The following is a 17369-nucleotide window of genomic DNA, read 5'->3' as shown; positions in this document are numbered from 1 at the left end:
TTTGTGTAATGGAACATCAGCACCGCACTGTCGAGGCTGTGCCAGAAGCTCACGGGGCAGTAGCAAGGTGCTTGCTCTGAGTGGCTTTATTGCACAGGCTGGATCTGAGCTCTGGCACAGCAGCTGAACCAGCTGGGCTCCATGTGTTTATGTAGTGCGGGACCTAGGAAGACATGTGGAAGCTGAAGTGTTAGGGAGTTTTTGCTTTTGATAAGCCAGCTAAATTCAGCAAAACTGGTATGAATGAGCTAATAAGCCCTGCTGGATCAGGTTTGATTCATCGTGGATGGTTTGTTCTGCTCTGTGAAGTGTTTCTTTGTACCCATTTGTATGTTTCCTTTATGCAGAATATTCCAGCCCCTCCCACCTTCACCATTATTCAGATAATGAAAATCCTTCTGAATAGAAAAAGGACACTGGCTATATAAGTAGCTTGCTTGGCCACGAATGTTTAGACTTTCGTGTCAGAAATGTTTCTAGAGTCAGCTGAAAGTTTTGATATCTACATGTACTTCTGTGTAGCTTTGTATTGCATCAAATCTAGCACAAGAGTACAACAAAATCACTTTGCTTGGCTTTTTTTTAAAAAGTGACAGTAATTGAACGTAATGCTTGCATTGGAGGAGGTCTCTGGAAGAAAGTTACATTTTAAAATGAACAGTTTCCTTTAGAAGATGTGGGGTGAGCAACAAAAACTTGCCTCTATAAAACTGGGAAAAGCATGTTCCCTCTTTCTCCCCAAGTTGCTCCTTAGAATAAAAGGGATGTATTCTTTGCCTGTTAAGTTTTAAGTCAGGAACCTATTAATACTTGGAAATAAAAAAAGCAGAAGAGTATCTTCAACTTACTATTTGAAAACAATTCAAAGCGTTATGTTTTTCTGCAGCACTTATTTTCAGTCCTAACATGTTTGTAATCCCTTATCAATAATTGTCATATTTGATAATCATTATCATTTCACAGAGGATTGGTGTTTTGGCAGCTTGGCCTTTGAAAGGTAATAATTCCTAAAAAGTTCTAGAAGCATACAAATACTGTTTTTAATTAGAAGTGAGAGCCTAGCAATATATGATAATACCTAGGTATTTTTGGAGAGCCTTTTTTTTTTTTTATTTCTCAGCTGCATCTAAAACCAGTGTTTATGGCTTTAAAATATATACAAATATATTATCTGCATTTAAAAAAATCAACAGACTAGTCTTTTTATCATTCTGGGAAATATTGTTTATCATGCTTTTTATAATGCCTTTCACAATTGAAGCACTGTGATTTGAATATTGCTGTTGGAGTGGCTGTGTAAGCAAACAGAATATTAGTGAGTAAAATACTCTTTATTTTTGTAGGCATTACCGCCAGCTCCAGTTCAGAATCATACAAACAAGCATCAAGTATTCAATGCATCTCTCCAAGATCATATTTATCCAAGCTGTTTTGGGAGTACTCCAGATTGGAATAGCTCTAAATTTATAAGTCTTTGGGGATCAGAAGTGATGAATGACAAGAACTGGAATCATGCTACATTTCTGCCTGATACAATTCCTGGTGAGGGTTTGTTATTACTTGACACTGACTAGTTAAAAGCCTTATGTTTTGAAATGGAACAAGTGTGGCACTTTTTTCTGGGAATGGTAGGTTTCAACATCATGGTTTTATAAGACAGGATTCTGGCAGAGATTTCCTACTGCTTCTACTCTAGTGGGTCTGAAAACTGAAAAATAAATTCTTATGTATTGAAGAGAGGATGCTAAAGGCTGAAGAGTAGCACACTATTTTTCACTTACGGTTATTGTACAGGTGCTCTTGCCTTCAGAAGTTTAGGTTTGCATAGAAATAGGAATTAAAGGGAAGTTTAAATAACTTTACATCTTCTGCCACAAAGGCCTGCTCTTTTTCTACAGGATCATAAAGAGCACTGGTAACATGGTACTACATCCTGCTGCTTATAATGCACAGAGGACCACATTGTCATCGAAAAAGGCAGAGGCATAAATCACACAGTGGATTAATTTAAGCCAGGAGGCCTTTGGAAATACTTATGGTTGAAGTGAAAAGAGAATCTAAAAGAATTAAGCACATATAGTTATAGATATGTCTATATTTCCATTCACATCCTAGCAAATATTAAAATGCATATTTTATTTGACTTATATGAAAAAGAAAGCTTGATTTTCTGTGCTAGCTTTTTTCAGACTGATCTGCTGCTGACTTACGTCAAGCTACTGCAGTGTTATTTAAAAGGAAAGGCATTAAAAACCTCCAGAAAACTTGGCTAGTATCATAACTTACTTGTTTACAAATGTAGTTATGGGTAGCTGTTCCAACAAATGGTTAGTGGCAAGCTTGTGTGGCAGATCTGTCACAAAAGTGTCACTGTAGTTAGCTGCAATTACCAGTAAGTAACAATAGATTTTATGATGTTATATTGATGGAAGGATATGTTGTTCCTGCTTATAGTTGTTGCATGGCTAATTTGGTCTTCAGATATTGAAGCTTATAGTGTTAGCATGTAGAATGATGTCCAAATTCAATTTAAAGGTGTCTGTAGCTACTTGTTAAGACACGTTTAGCAGTGTTCTTAAAGGAGTTACTTTAAGGTTTTTGACTTCTACTTTGAGCATTCTTAGAGCTTTTTGTTACTGCTACACTACTTGGAGCAGAGAGCAAAAGGAAAGGAAGATCACTTCACTAATCCTACTAAGCCAACACTAACTGTATATCCTTGCTTGTCTGCATCTAAATTATTGAATGTTTAATTCTATGTGCCATAAAGACAGTTCTGTAATTCTGTGATTCTTAATTACTATGTGTGTTTTGATTGAAGGGACTGATATATTAGCACCAGCACTCTCAGAAATAAGACCTGAAGCACTTCCTACTACATCTAGCAATGAAGCAACAGCAGTTACTGACAGCAAAGAGAAAAAAAATGCTGCAAAAAAGAAGTGTCTGTACAATTTCCAGGATGCCTTTATGGAAGCTAATAAAGTTGTCATGGCAACCTCTTCTGCCACTTCTTCTGTCTCCTGCACAGCTACTACAGTGCAGTCAAGCAGCAACCAGTTTAAAGTATCATCCAAGAGACCATCATCAATAGGTAAGGATCTGTACTCAAGTACCTTTAGCTAACCATAAAGATTTATATGTGTTTATTTTAGTAATATTATGTATCTTGATTTTTGTTAGTTGCTGTTCTGACTACTTTTGAGTTGTGGTCCCTATACTTCTGGATTGAGTAACTTTGTAAAAGACCTTGATGTTAGAGTTTGGCACTGAATAGAAAGGTATTGAAACACTGGCCCAGTTTTACAGAAACTGATAACATGCAGCACTTCACATGATTGGGTAGTTAATGGAGACTTACACTTAAAAATAATAAGTGGTGTCTTTTTCCTCCAATTTAGGTGAAGTGTTCCACAGTATTAATAAAGAGGACCATAGACATTCTGCACCAGTTGCACCACGAAATAGCCCTACCAGTTTAGCATCCCTTCCTTCACTGTCTCCTGCTGCACTGTCTCCAGCCTCTACACCACATCTTCCAAATCTAGCTGCTCCTTCTTTCCCCAAAACTGCTGCAACAGCCCCTGGATTTGTGGATCCTCATTCAGGTCTCTGTCCTACTACAGTTGCACCTCCTACTTCAACCACAGACAGCTCTGTAAGTGCCCCCCCAAGTGTCTGCAGGTGAGTTTGTTATTCTTATTGTTGTCATTCCTTTTTACACTAGAAGGATAATTAAAATATAGGTATTTTTTCTCCTCTGCCAATGGTGTAGTGTGAAAGAATAGCCGTCTCTGTGTTCAGCAAATGAGACTCAGCAGATATGATTTCCATTGCAGAATCTAGTTACTGAGTTTAGAGGCTATAAAACAAGTGTTTGCGCACTTTTAGAAATGTGGCCTGGGGTAATACAGTTCAAGCTGGATTCTTTTTTTACTTTGTCATTGTCAGTAGTAATTACTGCTGCTGACACACAAACCTGTTGTGTAATGTGTCTATTTTCTGTCATTTGGCGTCCATGGCAAGCAGGAAAGAAAAGCTGTGAAAACTTTAGGAGCCTGAGTCTGCAGATAGAATTGGCTCAAATTATGGCTCAAAGGGTCTTACAGGGACTCAAAACTTGCCATGTAGTAACACATTTTCCTGGCTGCACTGAAGACTTCTTGGGGGTCAATCCCACCATTTATGCAATTGTTGTAGTGCGGAAGGATGTTCTGATTTCTGAAGGTTTTTCAAATATCCTGGAGGTTGGGAGGAGTTTGGTAGCGTTGTGTGTCGTGACAGACTGACAATAGTGACAACTCTGATATGTCTGAAGGGTGCAGGCATAACAGAAGAGCAGTTGAGTCGTTGCCCTGTAGGGCTGTGGTCATGATTGTATGAATGTAGTCTCTGGGCTACTGCAGTACTTAGCAGAAGATGATGCGAGGTTTGGGCTCAGTTGGATAACTGCATACCTGAAGTACATCTAAAAATGCCCTTATTTCTGTTACTAACTGATTTTATTGGCGGTATCACAAAATAACTTGAGAAATAATTGTAATTGAGTAAAGAAACTTTCTTAACCTGATGCAGGGAGAGAATTGAATATAGGCTATTTAATGCAGCAGAAATCCAACTTTTGCCATCATTTCCAGGTGTCAACACACTAAATTATTTTTAGTTTGTAAGGAGTAAACTGGGAGAGAACAGAGAAACAATTATTGCAGTTGTATGAATCAGTGATGTGCTGTAATGGGAGAAATTGTGTTATGCTCCAGTCTTTCAATCTAGCTACTGAGTGATGGAACTAATGAAGTCTTGATTTCTATGGAAAGTGTATCTGTTAGCTCTAGCACCTGTTATCCCACTGTGATGTTGGGTGCTGTAATGAAAACTCTCAACAGGCACAAAATAGGGATGCCAAGGCCGCTCACGCTGACTAGTCAGAATGATTGCACTGACTGGCAGCATCTCCTGTTAATGTCCAACAGTCTTTTATCTAATTACAATATTTACGTTGAACCATTTTTTATTCTTTCCTGGTCACTAATTCTTGAAAAAATTAGAGGGGGCAGGGCTGGGAAGTGAGGTCAGAAAATTCACATGTATTTTTCAGATAAGGCAGATTGTGGCCTTTCAACTAGCGTAAGAACAAAGAAATACTAGTGGTGGGTTAGTGGGATTTTCAAAAGTGCTTTTTACTTTTAGAGCATTTTTAGAAGAACTGGAAGGTAGATACGTTGAGTGCACAGTTACGCAGAGCTCTGGAGAGAATAAACTGCTGTGTACCTGCTTATTGAACAGACATGCTATTGTTTTCCCTTGGAAATAAAGGTGCAAACAGGGTATTGGGAACCTTGTATGTTGTTGGGTTTTTTTGTTTGTTTGTTTGGGGTTTTAAGTCAGGAGCATGAAAATCTAAAGCCAGTGGATTTTAGAAATAAGTTGAGTACTTTGCAACTGCACAGCTCACTTTAAACAACAAGTGATGAGATGGGCAGCAGTTTCCAAACCAGTCCATTTGAAAAAGCTAAAATCACTACTTCTGAAAGTATTTTACCTGTTTAAAGACAGGAAGAACTGTTCAAAAACTCATTCTCTAAGCTGCTCTTTCAGTGAGTCAGTAAGTGAAGTTTTTGTAATTCACTTTCCTATATAACATCTTACCTTGCTGCTTGGTTTCGAGCATCTCTGTTTGCAAGCTGCTGCTTGAAGGCTTTAGAATTTGATGCGTTACTGGCGGCTGATATCCCAGTTTGAGAGTTGTTTTTGGTAGATGTACATATAACTGTATATGTTTTTTTTCAAATACCTTATTTGTTGTAACCTGGCGTGCTTATAACCTCTTTCTTGATTTTTACATAGTGATCCTGATTGTGAGGGCCATCGCTGTGAGAACAGTAACACGTATGATCATCAACAGTATGATGGAGAGGAGAGCCAAGATGAAGACAGCTGTTCAGAGCATAGCTCCAGTACCTCAACATCCACAAATCAGAAGGAAGGAAAATACTGTGACTGCTGTTACTGTGAGTTCTTCGGCCATGGAGGAGTAAGTTGTTTGATTTATATTATTTTTTTATTTGCTTTTTTGTCACTTACTCATCATCTATTGCATGCGATTTATCAGACTGCAACTAAGGGGGTGGCACTGGAGCTCACTCAAGAGAAGCAGTAGAAGGAGGATGGTTAGGAAGTAATTTTTCAAATGAAGAATTGAAACAAACCTTCCCAGCTGAAAGCAGTTCAAGAGCAATAAAAATGACTAGAAGATTTAGGAAGCAACTGACTTACATAATAGACACCTTATTTGACTGAAACTGCAAGCAGGGGGCATTGAGCCAACTTTACAAAATTCATGCACTCATTAATAGTAGTGTATTCACGAAAAAAATGTGATGAGTTTGGGTAAAAGTACACTTAATATAATTTATTTGAAATGTTTGTGACAATTTATGAGCCATTCTTCCAGCTGTAAAAATACCAACCCTCAAAATAATCACTTAAATTTCATTATTTAAAAAAGAAAAAAAGAAACTGTTCTTACCTATAACTTGGGCAGTGTGAGTCTAAATTATGCTTTTATCAAAGCAAAACTGAAACTCTATTTTTGCCTGTTGTCACTATTCTAAACAATTTACTGATGTGTTTTTGATAGACACTGACTTGTATTTGTTTATAAGGATGCTTTGAAGAAATTGTGAAGTACTAAAGCATGCAGACTATACAGGGTCTTTTCCCTTATGTTCCTTAATGCTTAACACTGTTTGAAGCATCCTTAAGTTAGCTTCATATCACTAACATGTCTAGTCAATTCTTGCAATCATGCCTTTTTGTTTGCTCAAATGAAATGATAAAAGACATGAAGTCGCTATGTTAATTTTTTTTTTAACTTAAAGTTTCATGTTCCTACTGGCCTCATTTGTAAATCTCTGTATAGTCTGTTTTAATAATTGATTAACTAGTAGAATTTTTCTGGCACTTTTGTTCCTATTTGAAGTAAAAGCTCAGTTTATTAGCCACATATTTCATCAGATGCAGTTTCATCTTAGGGCTTGAAGTGAATTAAAAGCCCCTGCCCTTTGGCAGGGAGGAGATCCTGTTTCTTGTTGCACGTTCCCACCATGTCCATGATCTGTCTTTGCCATCTGATTGCACAGTAAGTTATTCATTTTGCTGAAGCAAGAGAACGCTACAGGATTTAAGGTAATGGTCTTTGTTTTGCTGGTTTAATGAGTTGAACTGGTGTAGCTCCAAACTGTTGGGCACCAGGTCTGGTGCAGAAGGGAAGAGGGTAAGGCAGCAAGAGGAGAGGAGGAATGAGGTGTTAAGAGGCAGGAGCAGTGGATGCGAATACAGGTATGAAATATGACACAAGGATTCAACTTAAGCAACATTAACAAGTGATGTGACTGCTGGAGGTATGCTACCACGCTTCAGTGCTGGGTAATGAAGCCTTTACAGTTACAGCCCATAGGCCCACATAGCCCTGATTCTGAAACAGACTCCATGGAAAATGGGAACAGCAGCAAATATCTGCTCCTTTCAGATTTTCACATATGATATACCTATGACAGAAAACATAGAAAAATCTATTCTTGCTTTTAAAAGAATTTCTTTGTCTTCTTACTTACGTGTTCCTCCACAAGATTAGGCAGTTGTTTAGTTGGAAAATACAGTGCACAAGCTAGCACTAAGTGTGACAGGTCTGTCACCTTTTAAATACGCCTCTAGGTACATACACAAACAAATATTCAGGTTTTGACCTTCCATGTTATTTGAAGGTCTTTAAAATTTCAAATTCTTGAACATGTTAGGTCAGTGAAATTTTAACATTTAGTCACTAATTTTTTTGTCTCATCCTTCAGCCTCCAGCTGCACCAACCAGTAGAAATTATGCAGAGATGCGAGAAAAGCTTCGTTTACGTCTGACAAAAAGGAAAGAGGAACAGCCGAAGAAACCTGATCAGATCTCTGAAAGGGAAAGCGTTGTTGACCACCGAAAGGTGGAAGACTTGCTACAATTTATAAACAGCTCTGAAACCAAACCAGTAAGCAGTTCTCGGGCAGCCAAGCGAGCCAGGCATAAGCAAAGAAAGGTAAGACATAAGTATGTTTATTCTAGACCCTGTTCTTGAATCTGTGTCCTCTCTGTAAGTATGCTACTCCATACTGACTTGATAATAATGGTATAATTTTCTGTGTAGTTACTGGCACACTTCCTGTTTGTATGTACACAGCTTGCTTACCTGTGCTGATGCTACCTGAGGAATTATGTAGTGTGCTGCAGAGATTCCTCACATTGTGATTGTCATGTGTTGTTGGAAGTCAGCTTAACACTGGAATATCTCACACTTCAGAAAAGCGTTTCTAAGTGTCAGAAAGGTTAAGAATTTGATTGTTTTCTAAAACTGACATTTAACACTGGGGAAAATTAGAAAACTAGTCTGTTTGTATTGGGATAATGGTTATGAAGTATCTCTGTAGGAAGCCAGCAAACGTAAGGTCAGTGATTTCATAAGAGTAGAAAAGTAGAGAAGAGATTTGGTATTTTCAGAATGACTGCACTGAGCAACTTGCTGTCCTGATTGAAAGAGGTCAAGTGCTGTGCCACGTGATGACACAAAGGGCTATCCCAAAGCAGTGTGAAGTGACAAGCTGCAGAGAGGGGGCAGGAAAGAAAAAAGAATTGCAGAATGCTTTCAAGTGGAAATTGGGAAAAAACCATTTCTAAAAAATCTTCGGTGTGTAAAAATGAGACAGTGAAATTATTTTCTGAAAACAATATATGCTGAGTTAATAGAGGAAATATTTATGTATATAAAAGTAGGAAATTGTCTTCACTTACTTCAAGTATCAGCCTTAGATATAAAGTTCAAAGAGGAATGAGATTGGTTGCTGAATGATTTTGACTTCTGGTGAACAGGTTGTGTGACCACACTGTAAATATTTCTTGTTTGTGGATTTTCTCGCTGGCAATAATTCTGCATTCTTTAAATACATATATAGGTTTGGAAGACCTGGTATTCACAAGTTATAGTCTTAAATTATATTGTAGCACTTGTTCAGCCATTTGAGAGCTTAGTGATATATTTGTAAATAAAATTCACTATGCAGATTTCACAATGCGAAATTCACTTTGCTCTTGCAATGCAGACTGAGCTTAAGAAATCAAAGAATCTCACAGGGATTTTTGGATGACTTCTGTAACTGTGAAAAAGTAGTCCCTTACAGGCATTTCTAAATAGGCAAGAAAATAGCTGTGATTGTTCTCAGTGTAAAACTTCCTTGAATTTTGCTAATTGTGAAGGTCAGTGCTGCACAGCGAAGTTTTAGGCATTTGCAGTAATGGCTGGAAAAAATTCCTTGTGCTTGTTTCATGTGTTAATGGACTTACAGCTGACAACAGAAAACTTTACCATCCTTATCCCTTTTGACAACTTTTATTGTAACTTTAACGTGTTTGCTGTTTTGCTGTAAAGAATTTTTAATGATTGCTCTTCCTAATGTTCATGAACACTGAAACAGAGCAAGTCTGCTGCCATAGCAAGAGAATGGGTAAGCAATGCAGCAAGATGCAAACCTGATTTGCCTTAGTAACACACACAGTTGTTGAGAAGGAAGCTGAATGTTTTGCTTTCAGTGGGATTTTATTGGTGTATAAAATTTTGGTATGGAGTTAGGCTTAGCAGTAGCAAAGAGGAGATCAGTAGTTGGTATTAATAACAAACACATTAGAGAAACATAGAAAATAGAAATATACTTTGAAGAATAGCTGTTGTATAAATCGTCATTCGCTTGGTGCTCAGACGTTTGGATTAAGTATATTCACATGTTAACATCCCAGGATTTGTAGTGTTCATAGAGAAAAGTAGTAGTGATCCCCAAAACTCTTAATTTCCAAAATATTTGTCACTTTCAATAAACCTATTATTTTGTAGCTTGAAGAAAAAGCTCGACTTGAAGCAGAAGCCAGGGAGAGGGAGCATCACCAGTTGCTGGAGGAGCAGAGGCGGCGTGAGGAAGAGGAAGAGGAGAGGCTGAAACAAGAATTACAACGGCTTCAAGAATTTCAGCAGTTGCGAGCTGTAAAGAAAAAGAAGAAAGAACGAACAAGTAAAGACTGTTCGAAGGTGGACATGCTCACTCAAAACTGCCAGGCAGTGAAGGAATCTGTCCCAAACGCCCCCGAAGACATTCAGAATGGTACACTTGAGCAATCAGATAAGATAGAAACCTCCTCTGGTTCCCTGTCAAGACATGTGAATCATACAGAACAGAGGCCACTTTCAGAGGCAGGCTGTGAACTGTCCAATCCTGTGAGCACTAGAGACTCAAAGCTGCTTTATCAGAAAGACGGGAGTGTGAAGCAGCATGAGCCCCTCTCTTTTCTGCTTGATATTATGCATCAACATAAGGAGGGAAACAGCAAGCAGAAACTAAAGCAGATAAACAAACCGTGTGCTGATCAAGTGAAAAAGCCTATTGAATCCCCCAAAGCAGCGGAGGTTCAGACTAAAACCAGAAACCAAATAGAATCCAAAGCAAAATCAGCAGAGCTCCCAACAGTTACAGAGCCTAAAAAAGACGAGAAGAAAATAAACAATAACAACAAAAAACAGTTGAACCACATAAAGGAAGAGAAAGCACCCGTAACAAGTGAATCCCCTTCACCAAGTGAGCAGCAACAAAACAATAAGCTAATACTTGCAGATTCTCCTCAACCAAAAGGCAAAAACAAGAAAAACAAGAAGAAAAAAGGGGACAAAGTCAACAATTCCATTGGTAAGTATATAAGAAAGGTGAAGAACTTGGGTTGGTTTTTATTGTTACCATTTAAGTCCAGAAGTTTGTAATCTTTTATTTTCACTCATTCCTCCCAATGTAAATTAGAAAAACAGAAAAATTGGTGTCAGGAAAACACAAGTCATAATATTTGTAACAATTAGGAGATGTGTATAGTTTTAGTATAGGGTGCTTTAAAGAATGAATAAATCAGCATATGCTGCTGGTTTTGTCTTGGGGGTTTTTGTGAGTTGAGAAGGCCATTGTCTTCGGTAGAGCCTTTCTTGCTCAAAATAAATATTTAAAATAATTCAGTAGTGTGCTTAAGTCCATTCTAAACTCCTTTAAAAAGAAGGTTATTTACAGCATTAAGAGTATAGTCTAAAGTTGGTTTTACTCTTTGAGCAAGAAAAATAAGGAGATTCTGAAGCTCAAGAATGACTATTCATGCATAAATATGTTTTCTCAGTGGAAATAATTCTTTTCATGTATTAATAACATTAACAGTTAAGCAAGTAAATACAAAATCTAATTTACTTTTTTTTATTTGCCAGAATGAAAACTTACAGTGCAATGTTAATTAGTTAATAATATTAGGTGTTTTCTCCGCATGAATCATAGAATAACCAGGTTGGAAGAGACCCACCGGATCATCGAGTCCAACCATTCCTATCAAACACCAAACCATGCCCCTCAGCACCTCGTCCACCCGTGCCTGAAACACCTCCAGGGAAGGTGACTCAACCACCTCCCTGGGCAGCCTCTTCCAGTGCTCAGTGACCCTTTCTGTGAAGAATCTTTTCCTAATGTCCAGCCTAAATCTCCCCTGGTGGTGCTTGAGGCCATTTCCTCTTGTCCTGTCCCCCATCACTTGGGAGAAGAGGCCAGCACCCTCCTCTCTACAACCTCCTTTCAGGAATTAGTTTGAATTGAATATTAGTTTGTGCTAGTAAACAGATTTTTTTTAAAATATCTGACAAATAGTAAAACCGTGGAAGATTTCAGTTTACTCAAGTTGTGCTGCATAATTTTCTTCCCAACATATTTTTTTGTTTTCCTGAAAACATCTAACAGCCAATACCAGAGCTGAGAAGTGTGCAACACTAGCTGGTTGGCGTTGTTAGCACAGTCATTAAACTGCTGCTCCCGGGCACAATTCAGTCCTGCGCGTATTTAGTCCCTACTGGGACTGCCAGTTGGGGCATCTGTCTGCTCGGAGCACCTAGTCATTCCTTTAGGATTACCCAGTGGCTGAGTGATAACAGTGAATAAATTAAATGTCCATTCACCAGAACAACTTGATACTGCAGTTCTTACTGTCATTTTCTGTGTTAAGCACATCATGGCACAAGACCTTAATCCTTTGACAGTCTCTACCAGTGTTTCAGAACACTTAAACTTTGTTTCAAAAACATAAACCAAATTCTTGGTTGTTGCAAGTGCTAAGTGTAGAGCCTGACTTTGTTTTTGTGGTTTCATGGTTGGGTTGAGTCAGCCCACCACTTCTTAACTCATGTTATGCTCGATGTTTCCATTGCATGTCAGTTGAACGGTGATACAGTGTTGAACCCTTTTCTTAGTTCTTGTGCAGACCATGTTGTGGTGTGTTTGAGTTTTGGTTTTTAATCTACAAGGAATGTACTCCAGTCATTGGAGCAAGACAAAACTCTAGAATTGGGAGCAGAATGAGAAAGCTGGAGACATTTGAAGAAGAAACTGGTGAAGGGGTGATGGTGGTGGGAAGGATTTTACTGTATGAGAATGTGGGTAGCTTCCTGCACTTTTCCTTCTCCGTGCCTTGCCCCTCACTGTTGTCTTCTGCTGCTTAAATCAAGTATAGACAGCTTCTCAAAACTAATGTTTACATTTGCAAAAAACCCAGGGACCTGTTTCTGAATTTATACAGAGTTAATTGTGTGTGTCTCAGAGTCAGGACTGAATTGCCACTTTGAGTAGTTCCGACTTTAGAACCGCAGGAAAGATACTGTAAAACATAATTTTTCATTTAGTTGTAATTTTTTTAGACATAGGGTTGATATACCAAATTCGACATTAAAAAAATGAATTAACAAAGAAAATTGGAACTCAAGTATTTAAAATAACATGAAAAGAGTATAACAGAGTTTGGAGGTTTTTAAAATTAATTTTAAAATCAAGTGTTAAGGCAGCAAGCATCATTGCTTTTGGTATGACCTCTGCTTCTTAAAGAAAGCTGTGTTTATAGGGTTTTCTGGTTCTTCAGAAGCAAGTTGTATGGCAAAGACATGAAACTTTTAAGCTACCAGGAATGACTTTAGAAGAGAGTAATTTTTTTCTTGTAATATGTCTCAAGGATTCTGGAGACTCCTGATGTGTACTAGGTGATTTTCGTTAGTTGCATTGTCTCATCCTTCTTGGGATGTGTTCTGAAGCTAGTTCAGAAATTAGATTGGAGTTTACATGTAGTGAGAAAAAAAGCTTCAAGAGGAAAATGCTCATATTGTTTTCTACAAAAGTTTATGCTTTCTGAAGCGTTTTTTTGTTTTAAATAGAAGAGAAGACCATGCACTGAGACAGGATTATCTATCAACAGACTTTGAGACTTCAGTAGGCCTCAGCTATAACAAATTCAGGCCGTATTAAGATATGTAAAAAAATGTTTTTTAAAAAATTGCTAATTGTAGGTAGCGTGACCTGTACTTTTGCAGACAGTCTAATGATCATGTCCCAGAAGGAGTACAGAGCTCTACAAACCCAGAATTCTTGAAGTACTTTTCTTTAGAAACATTTTAAAAATGGTATTTATAAAGCTGCCTTTTTAGTAGTAAGGCTAACAAATTTCAGGCATGAAAGCTATTTATTAGCCATCTGATTCATCAAGCCCTTTGTATAATTTGATGCATTCTCATGTGTATGCCGGGTTTATGGCATCTTTTGCAATCGCTTACTGCTGATTCATTTATTTCTTGTTCCCAGTGCAACTCCTTAAAGACTGAGCAGACGTCCTAGTATAGGGGTTTTAATAAGTGTCTTTTTAATTGTAAGTTTGTATTAAATCAGCCTCAAAATGAATAATCAGCAGTTTACAAAGTTCAGGCAATTTTCCAAAAACATCTCTAATGCACCTTCTTCCTCTCTCTGTCTGCCCTCCCTGGGGAATCTAACAGTGTCATCCTTTTCCCTTTGTAGATGATGTGTTTCTACCCAAAGACATTGATCTAGACAGTGTGGAAATGGATGAAACAGAGCGAGAAGTCGAGTATTTTAAGAGGTAAAATTCTGTAATCCATACATTTAAGGCTGTTGTACATCTTTGCATCTACCACATTTTTTTTACAAAAATAAAACAACAAACAAAACCAACAAAAAAACCCACCTGATACTTAACTCCTGGTAGAAAAGCTGTATTGTACTGCAGTGTGACATTGCAAATCCTGTTACAGCTAACGTTCTGAATACTATGACAATCACCATAGTTGTAGATTTGTGGTAAGAGATTGTAGCTGAGCAGCACAAATACAGAAATGAGTGCCCTCCTCCCAGGTTCCCATCAGGCCTTTAGAATATCCTCAGTAACCATTTTTCTCTACAGGCAAAGTTTGTGTGAATATTTATTTTATTATCCATGGAGATCAAGTATTGATTAGAGTTGGGGAGAGGGAACCTACTGGAAAAATGTTGTTAGGTGTTGTGTTGAACAAATAAAGCTTTACACTTTAAATTTCAGAACAGATACATCAAAAAAGTTTGTTCGTAATGTTTTTTTCCTTGTTTGTAGGAGCTATTAGTTTTGAGTTTTATACTGTTTGTGAAGTAGAGGTGGCAACCCTGTGGGATGTTAGCTTATGCCAGTCATAAAGAGTGACTGCTTATGCTAATGCAATGACAGTAAAAGAATGCTATGGACCTGTGCTTGTGAAACTTTTTTCTTCTGTGCATTTTGGTTGCTTTGGGGATTTACATGTCACATTAGTTACCCTTAAATTCCTCAAATATGAGCAAAAAGCTCATGTTTAAATAATATAGCACATGTCCTTCTATAATACTGAAATACACTCAGATTTATGTTCTTTAATGGTGGCTGGGTGTTAATTTCCTATGAGTATATCTTGTAAGCCTTTCATCATGATACCCAAATCTGAAATGTTACAAATAAATCGGTTTCCTGCAATTGAATAATTTAAGAATCAACAGTAGTTTCACAAAAGAGCTAAAGCCATTTGTTTAAAGAGCAGGCTTTTTGAAAGAAAGGGCTTTTGGTATGATGGGTTTAAGTAGTTTTCATAGTATACGTGTCTGGGGTGTAATGTGTGTCTGGGTCTTGCAAAGGACAGAGTACAACTGCTTCTCTGTGCTGCCTGTTATTGCTACACAAAATGTATGTGTCTGTGATTATTTATGGAGCTACAATGTGCTAGACAACAAAATTTTCCAAAGTGCATAACCCGTTCTTCATTTTTGAGTGTTGTCCATTAAAGGATTATGTTTAAGTTGAAATGTAGATTTCATAGGTGAAATATGGATTACGTTACATAAGCCTTTGTTATGGGTTTCATGGGGTATTCTTAGCTGCATTCAAATTTGCAATGTCTGTAACAAGAAAATGGAAAAGTTCTTTTCACCAATTCTCTAGCGATTCTTATTACTAGCTTTAGTAACCCTCCATGGCAATGATTTGCACAGGCCTACTGAATTCTTACATTTTATTGGTAGTCATGCTTTCTTCTTGCTTTGTCGTGGCATAACTGATGGATACTTTAATTGCATACCAACTTCAGAATTAGTTTTGCAAGCTACTTCTAACTTCAGCACAGAAAGAACATAATAAGTCTAATTCTTCTAGTCTTCCACTATACCTCTTTTATTTCGCTCTTTTTATCTGCTCCTGTTTTCTGGCTATCAGTGGTTACAGAGAGGGGTGTGCACTACCTTGATGCTGTCATGGAACCTTTATCCTATGCAAGCTGCACCTTGTCTCAATAATGGTCTTCAGCGTGAATTGACTGTCACTTGTCAATATTTTTCAAAAGTTCTTCCGTAAGCAGTGTTCAGTGAAAGTGAATAAGTGGATTTTTGTTTGAAAGGTTCTTTTTTCCAGGCATGTGGGCTAACTATCTGCTGTGTTAGAAATAAATCTCCTTTCCCTTGCTCTTTGTCTTAAGCTTAACTTTGCTGTATTCAGAAGAGAAGCAGCAGTGTCCTATGGCATTGGTGCTTCTTCATTACAGTATCACTCATTCTTACTGTTCCAAGGGTTTTGGTAAATACAGCAATGTCATCTCTGTTTGAACATAGTTAACATTCAACTGACTTCTTTACTGTTAAATACATAGGGTTCCTAGCCACTTAACTCACTCTTGATAATGCAGTGTTGTTTCAAGAAACTGGTTTATGAAGTACTTGAGCGATGGACAAGTGGTTTTATATTTTTTTAGGTGTGGTTTGCTTAAGAGGTTTTGTCTTTCTGAATGAGAGCTGCTCTTCAAAAGGATAACACCTGTTGTGATTTGATTTTAAGTATATCGGTTTCACTTTATCACTTTTTTCTTTTCAGATTCTGCTTGGATTCTGCCAGACAGACAAGGCAGAGACTTTCCATCAACTGGTCCAATTTTAGCTTGAAAAAAACCACCTTTGCTGCACACTGAAATGACACAATATGGGGAGGGAACCCTGCAGGAATCAACGAACGACAACTCCACTTATCTGTCCTGCTGTGCTGAGAGCTTATCTGGTCTTGAGCCAGTGCTGCCTTGCCTTGTCCCCAGTGCTGTGTGGATCTGCACTGACCCCCTTGGCCTGATAATTCTTGCAGACTGAAAAATTGCCACTTTCTACCTGAATTTGTTAGCTTGTGTGCTTGTAGTCTGTGAGTGAGACTTACTTGATTGTAGCTGTATGCCGTTGGAGTTGGAACAATAGCTGTTTTCCATCTCCTTCTGAATGCCTTGGCCTCAAAGACTTTAAATTGCTTAGGCTTGGGTGGAGGCCAAATACTAGTTTGCATCATCTGCAGTGGCTCCTGTCACTTCTGCATCTAGCTATGTTTTGTCATTCTGACTCCTGACAAAGGAATGGACTAGTCAGTTGTGCTTTCATCTGCTCCGGAATTCTCCTGACATGACTTCATGAAAAAGAGGCTCTTATGGGACAAGTATTTCCTCAGTTCTTTCACAATCTACTGTTTAAGAGTGTACAAGTTACGCTATTTGTGTTTTGATTTTTTTTTTTCCTGACTTGTAGCCAGCTTGTGTAAGAATACTTGCAGAATGAGAAAATCTAAAAAAGAACAGTACTCACACTATGAAATCTGTTATAGAGTGTATAATTGTATTAACACTGAAGCCTAACTGGCTACTTTTTTAACATATTGTTAAGTAATATTAAAATCATGTCTTTCTTTTTGAAAGATGGAATACATTAGTATGGCAGAAGACTTGTGTCTTGCTTTTTTCTGCTTGGGTGGGGAAAGGGAAGAAAGAAACACCAAAAACTATGGTTTTCTAAACTTAATTTTATCTTGTGTCAAAACTGGTCAGTGAATGCTACTTAACTTTGGCATATTCCTTGTTTGTCAGCTCACCCGATGGGAGAAACTACTATCTGCTAAAGAAAGAGACTCC

General features: G+C 37.8%; 1 protein-coding gene across 2 annotated transcripts in view; it reads left to right on the top strand.

Moving 5' to 3' along the window:
• The window catches only part of FAM193A (family with sequence similarity 193 member A), an 81757-nt gene extending 64602 nt beyond the window's left edge, over positions 1-17155 (top strand). For both annotated transcript variants that reach the window (XM_069856453.1, XM_069856452.1), the window contains 8 exons: positions 1344-1542; positions 2822-3094; positions 3402-3684; positions 5848-6034; positions 7851-8081; positions 9924-10767; positions 13936-14017; positions 16301-17155. In XM_069856453.1, coding sequence (XP_069712554.1) covers positions 1344-1542; positions 2822-3094; positions 3402-3684; positions 5848-6034; positions 7851-8081; positions 9924-10767; positions 13936-14017; positions 16301-16394 — 2193 coding nt within the window. In that variant the 3' untranslated portion in view covers positions 16395-17155. The remainder of the gene's footprint in view (positions 1-1343; positions 1543-2821; positions 3095-3401; positions 3685-5847; positions 6035-7850; positions 8082-9923; positions 10768-13935; positions 14018-16300) is intronic.
• Positions 17156-17369: the final 214 nt, after the last annotated feature.

This window comes from Phaenicophaeus curvirostris, chromosome 4 (genome assembly GCF_032191515.1).
Source record: "Phaenicophaeus curvirostris isolate KB17595 chromosome 4, BPBGC_Pcur_1.0, whole genome shotgun sequence".
NCBI lineage: Eukaryota > Metazoa > Chordata > Aves > Cuculiformes > Cuculidae > Phaenicophaeus > Phaenicophaeus curvirostris.
The sequence above is the reverse complement of the archived record's forward strand: the minus strand, read 5'-3'. Positions and strand labels throughout refer to the sequence as shown.